Genomic DNA, 20193 nt, shown 5'->3' with positions numbered 1-20193 from the left:
TGCTAATAAACCAATGATGATGATAATGATGATAGTCCGAGGTGGGTGCCAGATCAAAAGACCACCACTGGTCGTTTCGCCATCCTCCTATCCTTACTCCGATTGTGTCTTGTGTGTCGCATTGTACATTGTGTGCGTCTTGTTCAGATGAAAATATAATCTGTCGATTATTGATATTGAATTTGGAATATCCTGAATTCGAATTGCCTTGTCCATAGCCCAGTCTATGGAAAACGTAATGTTTTCCGTACCATGAATATTTTCCATGCCATGTCCTTATGATGTTCTTCAAGCTGATTGCTGTGCAGTGTATGTGTGCCCTGCGCTGATAAGTAAACGCAAAAATACGATACAAAAGCACTTTACCCAGGCACCACACATTTACGATTGTACGTACATCAAAATAAAAAGATATGGCAAGAACTTACTTGCAACCATGGCGACCATAAGTGACGCTGCAGCCATATTTCGCAAATCGTAAACGCTGCCTTTTCTCGCATCATCTCATCGCCAATGAAATGATTTGCAGACTCGTGTGTCTGTGATGATTCGGTTCCTATCCCTTCATTCAAGTATCATTTTATTATATGCGACGCACTAGAAACTCGATGATATGGGGAGGGGGGTGGAAGAATTGATGTTGCATGTCCGTCATCGTTTGTTTATTTATATTATCAAGATAATCGTCAAGACTATGAAAGGCAGGACTATTACAGACTGTAAGAGATCACGCTAATGTTATTTTCTACTAGTTAAGGTAGGGGAATTTCCATATTGGTTCTTGCAGGACAGGTGCAAAACCGTACCGTTCAATGTTGCTACATAATGCATATAGCCGTATACAAAAGTATTACAGTTAGATATACCATTTTTTTTGTGGAATTATAAATATGATGAACCAATTCAGCAAGAATTTCAACAAGGATAGACACATTAAACTAAAGCAGGTGCATAACATATTTAAATATATATCATTACTAAAAGGAAAAACTTGTTGAGGTGCATAGAGGTACACATGCTAAGTGTTAGTGGATTTTAACAACAAGCACATTTTGCACTGGATTTCAAACAACAGTTTTCTGCACTACCTTATTTAATAGAATAAGTAACTTCTGAAATTGATAAAATTAATCCCATCCCACAACTCCTTGATTTTGTAGTCTACCAACAATATCATAGAAATCTTATAAGGTCACAAGCTTAGCTTAGCAACTTATTAAAGTGATGGTGTTGTAAGTAATCAATCATGGCATCTTCAACAACCGGAACCGTGTTCATCAACGGACAAGAGGTCCAAAAAGATGAAAAGATTCTAGTCGAACGGGACGGCAAGTTCGAATTGATCAGCGCCTCAAAATTAAAGGCCCTGATGCCTGAAGAATTCAGCGAGCAGCCAAAAAGCAAAGAGCGCAAAGATAAATCACCCCAAAAACAAGCAGACGACAAAGAAAAGAAGAGTAAAAAGAAAGAACCGAAACCAAAGTTCACAAAAACCGACACCATCGATTACAAAACGATAAAGAGTCCGTACGCGATGTCGCCCGAGACCAAAGCGATCATGAAAAAGCAAGCGGAAGCCAAAGCAGCCAAACAACGGGAGGAGGAAGAACAGGCGCGCGTCGCAGACGAAGAAGCCCGCAAGACCGCAGAGCAAGCCTGGAAAGCGTGGCTCGAAAAGAAAAACAAAGAACTGAAGGAGCAACAAAAGTCCGGAGACCACAAACAGTCCGAAAAAGAACTCGCGAAACAACAGCAAGAAGCGGTGCAAGCGTACAGACAGTGGCTTCGTTCTAAACACCGGCAGCTGCGGAAAGAACGTCTGCACAAGCAGCAGTTGCAAATCGAGCAAGACGAACAGTTCTTCCTACGCGAACGCAGGGATTGCAATAAAGCATTTCAGAAATGGGTCCGCAACAAAGCCCGCGCTACTAAAAGCGAACAAAAGATCAATGATGAAGCAAGAAAGCAGACGAAAGCGGAAGCGCGGCGTGCGAGACGTACACAGGACTTTTTAAAATCGCTACAAGAGTCGCAGCAGTTGAAGTATGTCGAGTATTACGGGTACCGATTCTGAGATCCGACAGTTGACAGTATCGCTCGACGACGTCCGACCGAAAACAGTTCCTTTTGCAAACGTACTTCTTTTTAAATCTAACAGTATTTCGCGACGACTGACCCAAAGGAGTGCGGTGGTCTACTGGTTAGTTAGGGTAGTGTTTGAAGCTGACGATTACCTACAGAATGCTATCATATCTTGTGAATAGTTTAGAAAATGTGAGCGTGCATTCGCGCAACTATCAATGCAGGAGTACCGAAAACATTTTGATGGTCACCTTCTCACTGATAATACAGTAAAATTGAAGCTTTTACATTAGTTTCGGTTTGATGTTTGCCATCCACATAAAACGCTATTCTGGTTTTGAAACATGGGATATAGGATACATTATTTTTGTAATCTATTAGGCAAGATGTCGTGTGACCCAAATCCTGCAAGTGACCTTCTGATACAATGTAAATAATGTTCCTATCACCAGTTTCGCGACAAGCTTCCGTCGTCATAGTCCTGGTGTTACTAATGCAATCTTGAATTATGGTCTCCTCACTTCGTACATGCTGACGGCTTCAATAAGGCAAATAACGCGCTGCACGCTTACTGGTTCTTGATGTGACCATAAATTCAACCATGATTATATTGATGCAAAACGAAACTTATCTTGCTTGAAATATGTACGAATGTTCCTTATTCAATGATTCTTTGTCACTTTGGATTGCTCTGGTTTATTTTGAACGGACACAGAAAATCAGTATATGGCTGAGCAATAGTTCTGATAAGATGGATAACACACAGTAGGCCTAGAGTCACTTGTTATTTCATGAGATACTGGTACACTATCATATCCACCGCTGAACGCACATCGATAGTTACGAATTATGCATGGTGGTGGTTGCAGAACATATAGCCCTGGTGTTGCAGAACTATCAACCCAATATATCTATTTCGGTTTTCTCTCTATAGCAGTGGTCGGGAACCTTTTTCGTCAGAAGAGCCATGTTAGCCCCATATTTTCCATTTTAACTCCCAAAGAGCCGTACATGTCAACCAATTGTTACGTCACAATTGAAAATTTGTGACATCATGGTAGTACTAATTCGAACTCACTACATGGGATTCGTCGTGGTGTCATATTTTCTCTGTGAAAACTCATAGGCTACAGGCTACTAACCATCCTGTGATAGCGCAATTGATGGTAAATAGCTCAGAATTACTAATGACTGATATTAATCTAATAAAACTATAGCACTGACTCCAAAAATAAATATTGATCCACTTCTACATATGGCGGTAACATAAACGTTGCACTACACGCCTAAATTTTAACGGCATTAATAGAAAGCTACTTATCAATTTGGACGCGGATAGCGAAACGTTGTTTGTAATTTGGATGTGTAATTGGAATATCACTGCCAAGGCAGTTCATTTCTCGGAGTAGATCAGGAAGACAATGTGTATTTGAAAACTAGATTGCGATGTAGGCGTCCCCATGTCTGCTATTCTCTTGATCAAACAACGTATGGTGCAATTCAAGATTCCGCAGCGCGCGATGTCGGGTACATCGAATTCGCGAGGGATATTGGTCGCTGGCGCTACAGCAACTCAAATTTGAGGATTTTTTTAAATGCGCCCTTAACCCTGGATACGCCACTGCCTTGACCTCTCAAATACATGCTTATGCTGTCACGAGAATAATTATTCTTAATAAATTATACTAACAAGTTGCTGTAATATCGATAAAATTATGTACAAAATTAAAAATATTTCAAAGAGCCATTTCTTATACCCAAAAGAGCCACAGGTTCCCGACCACTGCTCTAAAGCCTTATTTTACCTCCCTCAAGTAATTAGCAATGAATGTAGTCACTGATTCTACCAAGTGTCAACAAATGGTTTGCTTTCCAAGGCAGGAAACTACTGATAACAGAAATGCAAAATTTGTGATATTCTGAAAATAGTCAAATCACAGATTTCCAGGCTTACTTGTAGTACTGTAGTAGTAACCACACAAATGGCACTGTAATAGTTGCTATTTCAGGACTGCTTACCGTGATCCAGGTTAAACGGCGTCGCGATTTCAATCAGTTGATAACCTACCATCTATCCTCAAGCAGTCAATACACCCTCAAAGTCACAATAGAACCACACAATTCAAGTCAATGGTACCGTTACTGCACTGTATCAATTGTGACGAAACAAATAGATACATACGTTATCATAGATTCTTTATTAAAACATAAAAATAGAGTAGCGACGAAGAGAAGTAGAAAACTTTGTTCAAACATAATCGATGAAACTCCAGCATATCGTAAATCGGAGCAATCAAAATGCTCATAGAAGCTGGTACAAGGGGAAAAGCCATTAAAAATATGCGAGCGAGGGCGGTTTACCCCAAGCTTAACCGTACGACAATTAATGAAGAGTAATCTCATGAAATTACAGTCAAAAAGTAATTCAAATTATAGTTTACCGGTAGCACGACGCACACAACAGGGTGAACATCAAAATCGAAATCAAGACTCGTATTTGAGTTCCGACACATATTTTTTCGCATAGCGAAAAGGCAAACGTGTTGGGCGAACCATGGACAGTTTTGGTCTTTCGACCTTGACATGATTACCCGGCTGGCGGCAAGCGCATCAAAAACGCAAAATTCGGTACAGATTGTTTGTGGGATTAGGAAAAGTGCGCAATCTTTTAAAAGCAGTGAAATATGGTAACCTATCAGCATTGCCGGACGTACCATTTCAATGAGACCAATGGTAAAACCGTGAACGCCCATTTTTTGTGTTAAGAGACAATACAGATTACGAGATGACCAACCGTGATTCATTTGTGGGTTTTTAGTAACGGCACAAGAAATCCTACAAAGGTTTTTTTATTTTCCTCAGAAAGGCACCGTATTCGAAGCAGCCACAAGATTCTCACAAGCGGTCTCATTACACTTCATAAACCTCTGTGGTATCAAGACGACTCGTCATCTCTTCTTAACGGTTTGCAAAACTTCTGGCATGCGTTACCTCCCCGAGGCAGTCAGCCAGAGATTGAATTTCACATAGCTGACGTTATGAAATAAATTTAGACAGCAGGAAGCTAATGTCATCCCGATATATAATAACGGTTCAAGAAGCGATGACCAGGACACCACAGAGATCGAAAATCTTCCGTCTGCAGTTCGAATATTGTGGCTTTGTGAATCTTTCAACTTCAATTTAAGGCCACACTGTATTAAGATCTCAGCACCCCTTCAGGCGCAGTAATTGAGGCCCTTCGTCAATCGCAAAATACTCGTTTTAAACCTTACGCAATACGCCGGTACCAAATATTGGAACTTAGTTCGTACTTTCGCCAAATTTCCGATGGCGCGTTCGCAGCACTAGTACCGTGGATTCATAGAAACACCCCGGGTATACCAGGGTCAATTATCGCCAAGGGTACCCCGCGTTAGATATATTAAAGATCGCATTAGGGTCCACCCCCCAAGTAGCCGCATGCTGCTGCTGTTGCATCTGCCCCCTGTCTGTCTGTGCCGCCGGATTACGAATGTAACCAGACCTGTCCGCGGGGCTGTACATATTCTGCATTTGCCCCATCTGCATCTGCTGAAACGCCTGAAACTGCTGCTGTTGTAGCGCGCTTTGAAACTCTGGCGGTAATTCTTGTTTTTGCTGCTGTGCGGACGCGTTACTCATCAACGACGTAATATCGTGGCTTGTGGGTTTGTGGCGGGGCTGTTCGTCGACCTGTCGGGGCAGCTGGTAGGGCATAAAAAGGTTGGGCCTCTGTCTCATCGAGTCCGCGACATCGTGTATGACAGGTCTGTTTTGAGGCATTAAATTCTGCAAGCTAACGTTCGAATCGGGCATCGCGTAATTCTGCTGCGTTTGTGGCAGGTGTTTCGGGCCGCGTGGCGCGTTAGAAGCCATCATTTGTTGCCTGTGGCTTGTAGGCGCGGGGTGTTGTTGAATATGCGCGGCTTGAGGAGTGTAGTTCCGCACCGGTTCGCTATGGTTGTGATTAGAGTCGTAGAATATAGAACTGTCCATTGCAGTTGGGGCGGCGCTGTTCATTTGCCCCTGCCGCGAGTTTGGCGCCACGGTGGGTGCGATTTCAGACGTGCCGGCAGACGACGGGACGAAGGGCGCGGTGCTTTCGCTCCAGGCCGGGTTTATGACACAGGCAGCCCCTGTCGATTCGGGACCGCTTTTCGAAACGTCCTCCGCGGTTTCGGGCGCTTCTAGGATCTTGACGGGCGGCAGGTCTTCCGAAAACCACTGCGCACAAAAAAATTAATTATTTTTCATTATTATTATTTTCTGACGACTCGAGTCATTCTCTCAAAATACGGAAATGACTCTACTCGAGTCAATCTGTGCATTGACTCAACTTGGACTCGAGTCATGCGCAATGTGCAAGTCATATGACTCGGGACTCAGACGACCAAGACCGACATTTCATTGTAATTTCGAAGAATAGTAAAGTAACCACGCTATTGGGATTTCGTCCGTTGGTACTGTTAGGCCTACTTGAAAATGCGACCAGAAACTGCTAGAAGTGAAGAAAATTAGTTTATTATAAATGCGAACCATTCGATATCACCAAATCGAGTCATAAAAAGTAGGTTTAACAAGACTTTAACTAGAAACTGAGCACTTAACATAATGACTTGGACTTGAGTCATAATACCACGACTCGGGCTTGACCCTCTGCTCGCTGAATTGGACTCGGTGACTCGATGGCGAATTGAAAATGACTCGACTTGACTCGAGTCAAAGCTATAAAAGTGAGATTGACTTGTGACTCGGAGCCCTGTGATTTGATTACAACCCTGCGGTCTTCGAAAACATACACTTGTCATAATACAGGAGCTATTTCACGCTGTTCTTATGAAAATTTCACTCGTTAGACTCGGTGGTTGCGAAACGGCGGGGAAATCAGGGGTTTGTTCCGGGTTACAGATGCACTTGCAAAATAAATACATATGTACGAAGGCATAACACCGCGATTACGGTTACCAGTTCACTGCTTTGGGGTGTATGTGTCGCAAAGTCTACAGTGTGTTGTTCACAAAAACTCATTTTGAATTCTGGATAACCAATACTGGGGTCACAAACACGTTTAGCACCAGCAGAATGACGTGTAATAAAGCTTTCACACAATACTGCGTGACACCACACCGGTAGGCCTACAATGGAAGTTTTCTGTTGCAGTAAAAGGTTACTGTTTATGTGTACTGTCAGACTGTTGAGTGCACTCAAATAAGCAAGTAGTTTGTCTGTGACATCCGGCATAACGTTTGATAAAACGTGATAGCTAGGGCAAGTTTTTGCGACTTTTTTTTACAGCTTCCGGCAGCTTCCTAAATACTCGTAAGATATGTAGAATGCTGTTTTAAGCTGTTTGAAGGAATCTTATAGTGCAACTTTTTGCAACTTTTGTCCATTTTTTTAATGCAACTTTTTGCAACATTTTGCAACTTTTGTCAAAAATAAATGCAACTTTACACGGATTTAACTGCAACAAAAACTTGCCCTAGCGATAACTAAAGTTGAAAGAAAAACAACGCCACAGATAACTAGACCTCGGATTCATGTTTATATAGAAAAATTATGAACCGACTGACACAATCATTTCTTCACACGGTTCGTCGCTATCAATCCCGGGACGTCTCAACTCGCAGCAATAGAAAACTTCCTTACCAAACAAATTTCTCCCAAATCATATTGGATGGTGCATTTTTAAGGGTTGGATAAAGGGATTTCAGGCTGCGGGCCGCGAAAAAAATCAGAAGTGAAGAATGAAGAAAAAAAGGTGGGAGCCGCCGCTTCAAAGTGATGCAGGCTCATCAAAAAACTGCTTTCCGCTCTTCAATCCCAAAGTGTCAAAAGAAATAAGTTCTGCCTGAAAGTAGCCTAAAAACAACCGCTTGAACAAGCGGTGAAAGTCGGTAAGACCTACTTGATTACCCAAAAAAAGTATGTGACCACCTCTGATCTCAATCAACAATGCAATCAGCAGGGTTGTAACCAAGTCACAAGGCTCCGAGTCACAAGTCAATCTCACTTTTAAAGTTTTGACTCGAGTCAAAGTCGAGTAATTTTCAATTCTCCGCCGAGTCAAGTCCGAGTCCAAGTCAGCGAGTAGAGGGTCGAGTCCGAGTCATGGTATTATGACTCGAGTCGAGTCTAAGTAAATGTGTTGACTGACCAGTTTTCAGTTGTAGTCTTGCCAAATCCACTTTTTATAACTCTGTTGGTGATATCGAATGGTTCGCATTTATATTATACTAATTTTTCGCATTTTTAGCAGTTTCTGATCGCATTTTCAAGTACCAGTACCAATAGACGAAATCCCAATAGTGTGGTTACTTTATTATTATTCGAAATTACAACGAAATGTCGGTCTTGGCCGTCTGAGTCTCGAGTCATAGGACTCGGTTCGAGTCAAGCGCAATGACTCGAGTCCAAGTCGAGCCAATACACAGATTGACTCGAGTCGAGTCATTTCCGTATTTTGAGAAATTGACTCGAGTCAAGTCGAGTCATCATAAAATCGTGACTCGAGTCGAGTCATGACTCAAGTCATTACAACCCTGGCAATCAGTCACTGTCGTATCGCAGTGTTTAGTCGCCTCAATATGCATTGGCGTTGACGGGAAACGGTTCCACCGCGCTCACCTTTATCAGTTCATGCTGAGAAGACTCGCTCGCCGTGTACTGCTCTCCCAATAATCTGCTGGCGATTTTCTCGTACATTTTCTTGTACTCGTTGAAGCTTTCCTCGTTGCCACTGAGCCTGCGAAGAAAGTTGCTCCGTTTAAATTTAATGAATCGAACGCACAGGATAAATGCAAAATGTTTCTTTTCAATGGTAGCAAACCGTGAATATGAATTAGGTCGCCAATGCCAACAAAACTCGACCAAGTGTCCTTGCTTTACATTGCTAAATGTAAATTGAGCAAGGTTACTTCAGTTTCCTCTAGACTCGACAAACCCTACAGCGTCCTAATGGCCACAAGGGGTTCGTGGAGCACTAAATACGAGCATTGCCTCATGGATATTGGATGGATGGATACTCTGAAATCAGGGACCAAGCATACGAAAAGTTCCAACGTCTTGTCACAGCATCAATAACCACTAGTCCAGGGGTGGCCAACCTTTTCGGCCAAAGGGCCACATGCAATTGAGGAACCATTGCGCGGGCCACTAGCCGCGCAAGGCGCGAAAATTTTTCTAATTTTATAGGTCAATAATATTGTTACTCGTGAAGGCTATATCGCAGGGCTCAGTTTGCAAGGACGGGACTATTCGGCGCCAGGAAATATCGATACCGAAAGCTTCGGCCAAAATGCGTCGTCATTTTGTCCCTAGGCTTCATCGTCGACTGTCTTCGTGCGAGCGCAAACGCGAGGTCGCATGTTGGACGACACTTTCTCTCGTAACTGCGATTATAGTTAGACTTAATCTGGTACGTCAGGTGTCTTTTTCTTCATTTTTGGGAGGGATAACAATATTAAAAGGAAGAAATCGAGTGACAACATATTGCGCGAAGCGTGAAGAAAATTTTCAATTTATATAAATCTACCGCAAAATATTCTACTTCCGCTTTATCGTAATGTAGTAAGATCTACCGAAAATGCGACTGGCCCGTGCATCCGCCAACGTGTCAGAACTGATATTTCAGTCAGTGCTACTGACAGACCAATCAAATTTTTTGTTGGCTTTGCAAGCTCACAATCTGGGCAATCCATTTTTGATATGTAACTAATTTCGAAAATTGCCTCGCGGGCCACCCCTGCACTAGACGGTACACCAGCCGGGATTGAGATCTCTAATACACAGTACCTGTACAAATCTCGTAGCAACGCAGACGACCACAACCTAACGCTCGTGTCCGGGATTTTGTTTGCGATTTGCATAGCCGGCACCGCCATATTTACACTCTCCTGACAGAGACAGAAAGGACGTTCGTTAAAAACACGCAAAAAAACACACAAAACAAACATGAATACGCACCTCGCTATTCCCGACGGTGAGATAAATATGAGACAACAGCACCAAAGCGCAGGCCGTCAACCGTTTCAGATCTTGCGCGTCGGAAATGGTGAGCGTTTCGCGAAGGAATCGTCTGCAATATAGAAGGATGAGAACGTGGCGATATTTACAGACAAATGAGAGAGATTTTCAGACGTATTTTTATGGGATTTCAATTTTCAGAAATGATCAATTCAGAAACTGTGCACGGGCCGATGTTAATTAATTTATTGGTGCGCAACTGCGCATGAATATTCTTATCTGTGTTTTTGAATGATTATGGTTCCGTCCGGATGAAAACAAACACATACTTGGCTTTTACAGACATACATTGAAACTGGCAATCGATATAGCAATTATAATCGCATGGTTGCGTGTAGAAAACAAGATTGTGCAAGTCGACTGATTTAAAGCGATGAACACTAAGATGCAAAGCAATTTTCGCATGCTTATCGCCTGAAACTTGAAAACCAGGCCAAGTCCAAAAAAACATTTGAAATACTCGCACGTGACACTAGCATCCGAGGAATTAACTAGGCCCATATCAACAACGTTCAATATCCATGGAAACGCAATCGTAGAAATGCTAAATGCTCACTTGGCGTCGTTGTGGGTCGAACGAAAAAACTCAAACATTCCTTTCACGAAATACGAGGCCGCCCTCAGATTTCTGCTTTGCAGAGTCGGAGATTCGGGGTTTATTCGGCTCAGGATAGCGGCGAGCTGTAACGGAATTGGTAATAACCTGACAACGTCACAGCGGTCGATAACGCGGTAAACGTAGTGACACCCTCGTGTGAGTAAAACAGTGCCGTCATAGTAAACGAATTTAAGTATGAAATCCCAGAAACAGTGGTACGTCAGTAAAAAACTTCTGCTTTGTAAGTAGAAATAGATTTAAAAAGTGCAACCAATCGTGAGCGTTTCCCACCTCTTGCTGTTTGGCCGCCGATATCCGCCCGTTGTTGAGTTGGTAATTGTGAATGTGGACCATCGCCAGATTGAGCAAGTTGGTCATCAGCTGCTCGTCGTACAGGCTGCCCTTGGTCGCGATTTGAAAGTGTTTTTCTGCCTCGCCCATGAAATTCATACTCATACAGTACATGCCCTGACACGAAAAAAACATGCACTTCAAGAAGCAGCAATACAGGTTTTAGATATAAATAAAACACCACATCACACAGACTTAGATCTTTAGCTTCCGGGACACCACACAAAGCCTTTTTACGATGCGCTCGGAATATCAAGGTTTAAAATGTGAAAATACTGACTTCAACTGCAGCGGTGAGTGGTAAGAGCATTTCTGGTTTCATAGCAATATCAGCAATGAATCGGTATGATGTAATTGATGCTAGAGCTCACAATAAACAGTATTCAGGGAAAACAATAGGTGCCAACTGCCAACAGCAAAGGATATGTTCTAAATTTGAATCAAACCATATTCACACCTTTACCATGAGATTGACCTTAGAAAACCATGCTATTCTCTCTCTACAGATACTATTCATCCTTTAATACGTTTAACACCTCGAGGTAAACATAGGTGCTTGGTTATGACTAGGACCTTAATACAACCAAATACTAGTCATCCTTTTCCTTGTGGCTGTGTGATATTAGGGCTGAAGGGACAACAATAACGGTTAAGCCGCAAAAAGTTTCTTTCTGTGCATTGTGTAATGCTTTCGGAAAAGTATCTCATCCTTTAATATATATATAATAAATCAAAGTAAACATTGTCACTTTGATATTACTTTGTAACTCTTTCGCACAAAGAACGAAACCCAAAAAGAAACACCGTTTCGGCACACCGATGAAACAAATAAAAGAATTTCTCACCAGTAACGTGTGCATCTGCGTGGTGTGCCTGACTATGACGGGATTATGCGGGTACGTGACGCACAGCCTACATCCGTCGTTTATATTCCGCAGCGCCGCCTTCCGATCGCACATGATCAGGTGGCTCTGTGCCAAATGCTCCAGAAACATGAGCTCCATCTGCACGAGCAGAGCGCTGCTGTCGCTCACTGCAAATAGGGGTGGTGGCGAATCAGTAGACAGAAAGGCATTGGTTTTCAGGATACAGTGAACGAGTCGTATAGTAGATAGTCTATTGACTAGCGACGTAAGTGTTGCCACTTTAAAACAAGGAATTTTCAAAGACAGAAACATGTTCTATTCGTCACACCAAGGTAAGATGTAAAAACATATACAACAAAACGTCAATATAGACTTCACAGCCGATCGCCACCCGTAAGAGTAATTGAATAATAGTACTCAAGTGCTTCCCGACCTTTTTATGCTCATGACCATAATTCCGATTAGGAGAGGCCCACTATTCAGTGACCCATCACTACATTTGGTACGCTAACTAAAAATACGATCTACTTACATCCTAGTTTATAAACTTATTACTGCAATGGCCTATTTGGGAAGCTGACTATTAAAAAAAGGAAAGAAAAATACAAACGACACCTAGGTTGAAGCCACTGATCTAGACCATTACATGGACATATACAATAAACGCTCCTACCTACCTAAACAACAACCATTCAAAATGGATGCACTTAGAAAACAAAGTGGGAACACATAGGAAACGATGTCGACCGTTCGAATGAATAATTTATAAATTCAATGTAGCCTACATAATTTCAGAAAAAATAATGATCGTGAAGTGGACGCAAAGTAGTTACTTCGTACTTTTCAAAATAGGAGTCAAAAAGCAGCTACAGGCAAAACAATTGAAATTCCCACAATCAGCTATGGGTCACTAATTACCACTTCTTCTTCGAGCGAAATCGACACAATATCGACAGTGTGACAAATTAATATTATGTAACAACCCCGAAAACAACCCAAACCGCAATAAGAGATCCAGACATCCCGAAAGTGCTTTTACAAACACCAGATTAGTTATCCAAGAACGCATTTTTCACTCCCACTTCCAGCATCAATGTGCAGTAAGGTTGTTCAAAAATAACTTTTTTCGGATCAAATGGTTAGGTTGCTTAAAATACCGCTGGCACCAAATTTGGCTCGATTACAACTGGCAGAGTTTGAAAATTTTCATCTTATGAAAAAATTCAAATTTTTTTGCTCAAATTACACTGTCAACGCCATGAAATTGTTGAGTTGTCTACAAAAACGATGCACAACAAATTTGACGCAATTCTAACCAATAGAAGCGAAGCTACTTGCGTTTTTCATTCACAATTCTGTGATTACCCATCGCCCAGGATATTTTTGCGAATCCAACATTTTTAACCTGTATTCAATCTGCATTTTCAATCATAGGTTATGCGATAGCGCAATGGGTTATATGCAGCTCATCGTATGTGTATTGACAATAGCTATTTATAGACGATAACTGTAACCGTTTATGACCACTACAACGCAATATATCGCTAATTGATTGAAGCGTGTTTGCGAAAAACTTGAGCATGGATCATACATGATCTACCTGCGGGAAAAGGGGTAAAGACTGACCTTTCAACTTTCTGATCAGCTTCAACGCCTTTTCCGTGTACTTCTGAGCCTTGTCCAAATATCCTCCCAGTAACGAGTGAGTCGCAGTGACAAAGTATACAAGAACGCACCTGAATGTGTGAAATGAAGAATATTCGCAAAAAAAAATCGTCTAAATTAAGGCATTCTGTTTTACATGTGATCTCTTGGCAGCCACGTGAATCCATCGGTGCTCATCAACTTATTCGTCATTTTGTCGACCTCAGATATCTCATTCAGTTGTCCTAAAATACACAAGGAAAAAGTTCTGATCATAACCTATAAACAGCATATTCGTATCGATATAAACCCGAAAATTTTCAGCTGACACTTGCAAGAGTAATGAAATTTCATGCCGGCAACATCATATTTGGTGATACGATTGTTGACATACAATGTTCTCTTCAATTCTCCACTAGTTGCTGACAATTACCCCCCCGAGTTCCGTCGAAAATATTCGTCTTATTTCAATATGAATATATTATTAAATTGAATATCAAAGTTCTGCACCTCCAAGAGTCTCTTCAAACAGGTATTTTAAACATAACTTTGACATGCAAATATCACAGATTTATATTCTGGAACTTAATGCAGCAGAACATAATACACCGAGATTTTCAACCAAATTTGAGTGCGCGGTGGTAAATATAGGGTTGCATTTAAAACAAAAATAAATTTAAAACAAACTTGTTTGAAACAAGGCCCTAATTTAAAACATGTTTTTTAATTGTTTTTATGGGTTTTTTTAAAGTCATGACGTCACGAATGTTCAATTGTGACGCCATCGTGGATTGACATTGGCAATTGAAAATATAGGGTAAAAATAGCTCCTTTGACGAAATATAAGTTCTATTGCTGTTGAACCGACTATTTTGAGGGTTGCAAACCATCACATATCGATGTACGTCGGCTGTATTGGGCAGAAGTGGTCAAATTAGTCACCGTCGCTACTCAAGTAGAAGTAGAAGTACCGCCGGAATTTCTACTCAAGTAGAAGTAGGAGTGGCGGTTCACAAGTAAGTAAGTAAGTAAGTAGGTACTCTGCGCTTATTTTTGCCTACAAAACTGAAAACTGTCAAGTAGAAGTAGAAGTAGTCTAAAATCATAACTACTTAAAAAGTAGTGTGAGTAAGCAAAATCTACTTCAAGTACTTCAAAAAGTAGAAGTACTTCGTTACTGACCACCTCTAGTATTGGGTGGTAATTGACCGTAGGCTGATACAACATGTTTTTTGTAAAGTATTTACACAATTATGGCATAATGGCACAATTTTTTGTTAAATGCCTCTTTTTAAAACACAGTTTAAAACATGTTTTAAACAAAGTGTTTTAAAATATCGTTTGTTTTAAATGCAACCCTAGGCAAATCTATGACAGCAAGTAACCGCGTAACTACTTTCAATCTGTTTCAAACCAATGTGCTCGTACGCCAATCCGCCCATCATCGATACTTTAAAATGGTGTTGTAATTTTGAATTTTCGACACAATGTCTTTTACCATTAAGCAATAATTGGACGCAATCGAGCCATCCACTGTACGCTTTGCCTCAATGCAGATGCAGGTGACGCCATTTTTTTTGAGGATATCACGTTAGTATAGGAGCCCCAAAATAAATCTGTATGCTGAAATCAGAGGTGGTCAAAGTCAGTAACAACCTACTTCTTTCTCCTAGAGTGCAAGTAGGTTTGGCATACTTGTAATGTTATACTTACTCAAGTAGTCTTTAGACTACTTCCACTCGATGGTATTTCATGCCAAACTTACCTTACGCTTACCTTATATATTTTGGATTTTGTACAGTATAAATTGCTATTTGGATACGCCTGTATCAGTTTTATAAGTGAAATCGTCATGAAAATGGGTTGTGAGACCCCCTATATCACGGTAACATAATATATCTTCAAAAATTGGGTGTGTTTGCAGTGTCATTGGTGATTTTCTGTTGGTGGCAAACAGGGTTGTAACCAAGTCACATGGTTCCGACACTTCCGAGTCACAAGCCAATTTCACTCTTATAGATTTGACTCGAGTCAAGTCAAGTCTATTTCAATTCACCACCGAGTCAAGCCCGAGTAGAGGGTCGAGTCCGAGTCATAGTGTTCGCTGTTCAGTTTTGAGTTCAATCCGGTTCAACCCACTGTTTTCAACTCTGCTCGAGTGATACAGAATGGCTCGCATTCATAATATCGTAATTTTCCTCAGTCCTAACAGTTTCTGGCCCTATTTTCCAAGTATCAGGACTGATAGACGAAATACCAATCATGTGTTGACTTTACTATTCTTCGAAGTTACAAAGAAAGTCTGTCTTGGCCGTCCCAGTCATACGACTTGGTTCGAGTCACGCATAATGACTCGAGTACAAGTCGAGTCAATACACATATTGACTCGAGTCGAGTCAGGTCATTTTACGCATTTGAAAAAATGACTCGACTCAAGTCGAGACACCAGAAAGTCGGACTCAGGACTCGAGTTATTACAACCCTGGTCGCAAAGATGAACCTGCCATTTCGAAAGTGGCCACCTCCATCGCGACCGTTAACTGCAAAAAGTATGCGCCACGTCAATCGAACCTGTTATTGAGACCAATTACTTGGAGTACTTTTCATATCTTCATTTTCCACTTCTACTCAAGTACTTTTAACATGTCTTTGCAAGTACTACTTTTACTTCTGATTGAGAAGAACGTTACATTACTTCTACGCCGCGCGAGCACAAACTAAAATGTTCACAATTTACCTGCGGCTTCAGGAGGTATTATCGAGCAGGCAGAAGCAGGCATCGTCGACAGTTCTTGAATGCTTTGTTGCAGTTGCTTCAAGCTCGACTTTACACCTTTGACCTGTCGCCGAACGTTTCAATTTCAACAATTTGCAGACTACGAATAGCCTACCGAAGCTCGTATGCTATGCATTGTCACGACGCAATCGACCTGGTGTAAATGACCATAGTAGTCAACTAACACCATTAATAACAAACAAACAAACGTAACAGGTTGAGGACTGGTCCTTTAATTGGAGAAATAAAACCTAAAACACCAAATTTGTAGGGATTCAGAAATTCAGAACCTGATTTAGAACACTTTCTGACGTGACATAGAATCCATGATCTATTTTCGACTTACCTTACCTCACAATGCTGCAAGTGCTGTAAGAAACTATTGAACTGCGAAATCACATTGCTTTCAAAGGGAATCCAACAGTCAAAATCGAGCTGGTGGTTCTAACAGATACTTTGCAGAAACCGTTATCCAGGTGTCATATGAAAAAGTGAGCACCAAATTTGTCCCGATAATTTGATTTGAGTTGCATACTTTTTGTTGTAGTTACATGCTGGTTTGGTTATCATTTTTCTAAGTTCAACGATCCACATAAAATGTTTTGAAATTTGAGAGCCACTGATCTGAACCACGCTAATCTCACATACCTGGCCCCCTTGTAACAGATGGGCAACTTGCAGCGTCAGAAAGTAGACTTTGTGGGACTCCACTTGCATTGGCGTGGCTTGATTCAGTCCATCGATCAGCTCGCCGCACAATGGCAACACCATGTTGACGTCTTCCAGTTTCTGCTGCACCAGCAAAACCTATCGGGAAAGAACAATCGATAGGGCTTAGAAACCCAAGCATATCTTTTCATATATCAGATATGCTTTGAGTTGTCACTAAGTCAATGTGGTGTTAGAATGTGATCACTAGCAATACAGGGAATAGAATATTATTACCAATATTGTATATAAAAATCGCATTACTTTACACAGAATCACAACGTCTATAATTGACTCTGAATCTACAATATTATGCAAGGGATGATCAAGTATCCGCAATACAATGTGGACAACTCCTAAATCTATTCATCCTTCAGCAATGAATCATTACCAAAAGCAACGATGGTTGTAACAAATTCTAACAATAACTTAATTATTTTTCCACATGAAAATTTTCCAGCAACTTTCCTTTCTACAACTAGTAGCCTAATTTTAACCAGTGAGCTAGCAATCAATGTCAGACCACAAACAAACAGATATTTTCAAGATTTCGTACGGGCAAGTTGGACCATTGATAAGTCGCTAGCATGTTTTTTACTAGGGCATCAAGCCTGGTGTTTAGGTCTTGCTCAAGAGTGAAAATTTCATGTAAGTTACCGGAGTCCATTGATCGGGTTGAGGGGTGGCCTAACAAGAAGCGATGTCATGAAAAGCTATAACCAGTGAGCCATATCAACGGCTCAAGTCCTGTCTAGTTAATACATCATATGACATTCGTGAATTTGTAGCCTAAAGAACTAAAAATCTATTGAAATTACAGTGATGAAACAAGTTCATATCACCCACCATTCCTTTACTTAATATAAATAGGATCTTGAGATAATCCGAGCCGAATCTGACAGCAAGATCTGCTCCTAGTTCGAGTAGCTGAAGAGTTGACGTGTGGTCTCCTTCTTCATGATAAATTGACTGCAAGAAACAAAATCATACAGCATATTCTTCAACACTACACCGTAGTTTCAAGGGCATGATTGTAGAACACCAACTATTTGTAAACTACTTTCGGTTGACAATATCATAGTAGCTACTCAAGTGCATTGATTCAACATTGCACCAACAGGTGTACCACAAAATCTCCAGCCCCAGTTTACGAATCGAAGAAGTAAAACACAAAATCACGTCACTAGAGAGATAAGTGATACATAATTTCATTCATCCATGACATTTATAACATTTCCATACGGAATTTCTAATCATTTTCAAGTTTCATGTGACTTTTGAAGATAATTTGGGCATGGCCAGTGACGTTGCATGCTGGGTTAAGATTAGGGCTAAGGCTACAGTGAGCTTGTGTCATGGTTTGGAATAAGGCTAGGGTTAACTTCACTGAGCGATTAGGAGAAAGGTCAAGGGTATCTTGTGGATTAAGTTAACTCGAGTTACGGTACGGTCAGTTACGCGAGCTTAAAACATCGCATATTATTGATAAATATAATAGGCCGAATATATATACAGCTCTGCAGACGGAATGACACTGATAAATGATATGTATGCATCACTGCGTAGACAAAACATTGCATACTGTTCCACAGTGCCAGCAATAGCCTACAAGGTCAAACAGTGGTCTACTAAATGATTTCAAATAGGGACATCGGCAGAATAATTATTACAAGGACTCAAAAGATCTGTCACTAAGATCAACAAGATATAGCAGCCGCATAGTAGGCGAATACATATGAAAAATGTTCAGACAGAAATTTGAGGATATCGATTGAATACATATTGGCTGTACAGACTGCGCACACGATAAGCATTTAATGACTTACAGCTAATTGTAGAAGAAGTCTTGCATGCCAGTACACGTGATCTTGAGACGCAGTAATGGCTTCGCGCAAAATGGGTTTGGCCTGTTCGGCTTGAGACATTTGGCAAAGTAATGTCGACAGCAGGCTAACAGCTTCGAAATATGCGAGCGAATTTCTTGTGGACTGTGAGAGAGCAATCTGAGAAAAGGGAAAATAACAATTAATCAGTACGTATTGTACAGTAACATCTACCTTCTGTATCATTTGTTACGTACATCATTGAAAAATATAATCGTAAGACAAAATAAGGTGCGATAAAAGGCCTATTGCACCATGCTAAGTAGCGCTACTTTATACATTACAAAAAATTCAAAAACCTATTGTGAACCTATTCATATTGAATCGAAATAAACTCTAATGTAATGCCCGCTGAAATATTCTGGTTTATTACAATACATTCAAGATATTGTTGAGTTGAACAATGTTAAATATTATGAAACGCATGGTAAGCAGAAATCATTTTATCGATGACCGATTTTTATAGTCGAGATGTACGGTACATTGGTCGTTGGAAAATATGGAAGCCTGCTATAGCTATCGGTATATTAAGAGCAATGTAACTTCGGCGGATTATCGTTCAGCGTTCATGCAGGTGTTCAACTGATCAACTGATCAACTCATCATCGTAGACGTAGCCTATAGCATTGTAAAGAAGTTTGAACATAACTTACAGCAGCGTGTAGATGAGTCTGTGCTAACTGCTTGTTCTCAGTGTATCGTATCAGCAAAGATCCTATTTGCAGATGCGTCCGCAACCGCACTTGATCAGGTGGATTAAGATTTGTTACTGAAAGAGAAAAGAAATTTCATGTCTGTGCACTTTCATGATCATTTTTCGGTAGCTCTCAATCATTTCAATATATTTACCTGCTAATAAACAATGTAAACACATCCTTATCCGCGGAGGTCGGGCTATTCGGTAGTTTTCAGCTAAAACTAGCAAACTTTGGTAAGTTGTGCCGTTGAATTGCATCGCGAATATCCGTACGCCTGCCGTTTATTTCCCTTTTAGCGAGCGGTCTTCGCTCAATCTTCCAGAATATCTTTCGAGTAGTGAATGCAACCAATCAATTATTGGCATATCCGTGAAAACACATATTCCAATAACTGTTAGAGTAAAAAAATTCGTCAAAAACTCTATTTTTCGAACAAACCAAAAAATAAATTAGCTGGGCAACTGGAGCGCCAAGCTTTTGGCCACTAATGGCGCTAAGTACACAAAGACTTCCAGCCCAAAAAGACGGGAAATGCAGTGCG

General features: G+C 40.9%; 3 protein-coding genes across 4 annotated transcripts in view; 1 reads left to right on the top strand and 2 right to left on the bottom strand.

The window, feature by feature from the left end:
* LOC145452596 (uncharacterized) overlaps nucleotides 1–2766 on the top strand; it is a 144361-nt gene extending 141595 nt beyond the window's left edge. The window contains exon 2 of the mRNA XM_080330789.1: nucleotides 1161–2766. Within this exon, the coding sequence (XP_080186915.1) occupies nucleotides 1247–2074 (828 nt within the window). The 5' untranslated portion in view covers nucleotides 1161–1246 and the 3' untranslated portion in view covers nucleotides 2075–2766. The remainder of the gene's footprint in view (nucleotides 1–1160) is intronic.
* LOC145452592 (uncharacterized) overlaps nucleotides 1–11914 on the bottom strand; it is a 230416-nt gene extending 218502 nt beyond the window's left edge. The window contains exon 1 of one of the 2 annotated variants that reach the window (XM_080330783.1): nucleotides 11651–11914. The gene's annotated coding sequence lies outside the window, so the exon portion shown is untranslated. The remainder of the gene's footprint in view (nucleotides 1–11650) is intronic. The other variant, XM_080330784.1, reaches the window with a different exon arrangement.
* Nucleotides 4258–20098, bottom strand: LOC145452570 (MAU2 chromatid cohesion factor homolog). Its single transcript, XM_080330745.1, has 15 exons — nucleotides 19804–20098; nucleotides 19608–19723; nucleotides 18898–19074; nucleotides 17918–18040; nucleotides 17012–17170; nucleotides 16325–16427; nucleotides 13745–13832; nucleotides 13570–13679; nucleotides 11923–12110; nucleotides 11018–11194; nucleotides 10685–10809; nucleotides 10069–10180; nucleotides 9898–9998; nucleotides 8731–8848; nucleotides 4258–6327 (listed from the first exon to the last, which is right to left on the bottom strand). Exons 1-15 carry the CDS (start codon nucleotides 19907–19909, stop codon nucleotides 5476–5478), a joined length of 2655 nt encoding a protein of 884 aa, XP_080186871.1. The 5' UTR covers nucleotides 19910–20098; the 3' UTR covers nucleotides 4258–5475.
* Nucleotides 20099–20193: the final 95 nt, after the last annotated feature.

Source organism: Botryllus schlosseri, chromosome 12 (genome assembly GCF_051294905.1).
Source record: "Botryllus schlosseri isolate E-star chromosome 12, Bs_hap1, whole genome shotgun sequence".
In the NCBI taxonomy this organism is placed as follows: domain Eukaryota; kingdom Metazoa; phylum Chordata; class Ascidiacea; order Stolidobranchia; family Styelidae; genus Botryllus; species Botryllus schlosseri.
The sequence above is the reverse complement of the archived record's forward strand: the minus strand, read 5'-3'. Positions and strand labels throughout refer to the sequence as shown.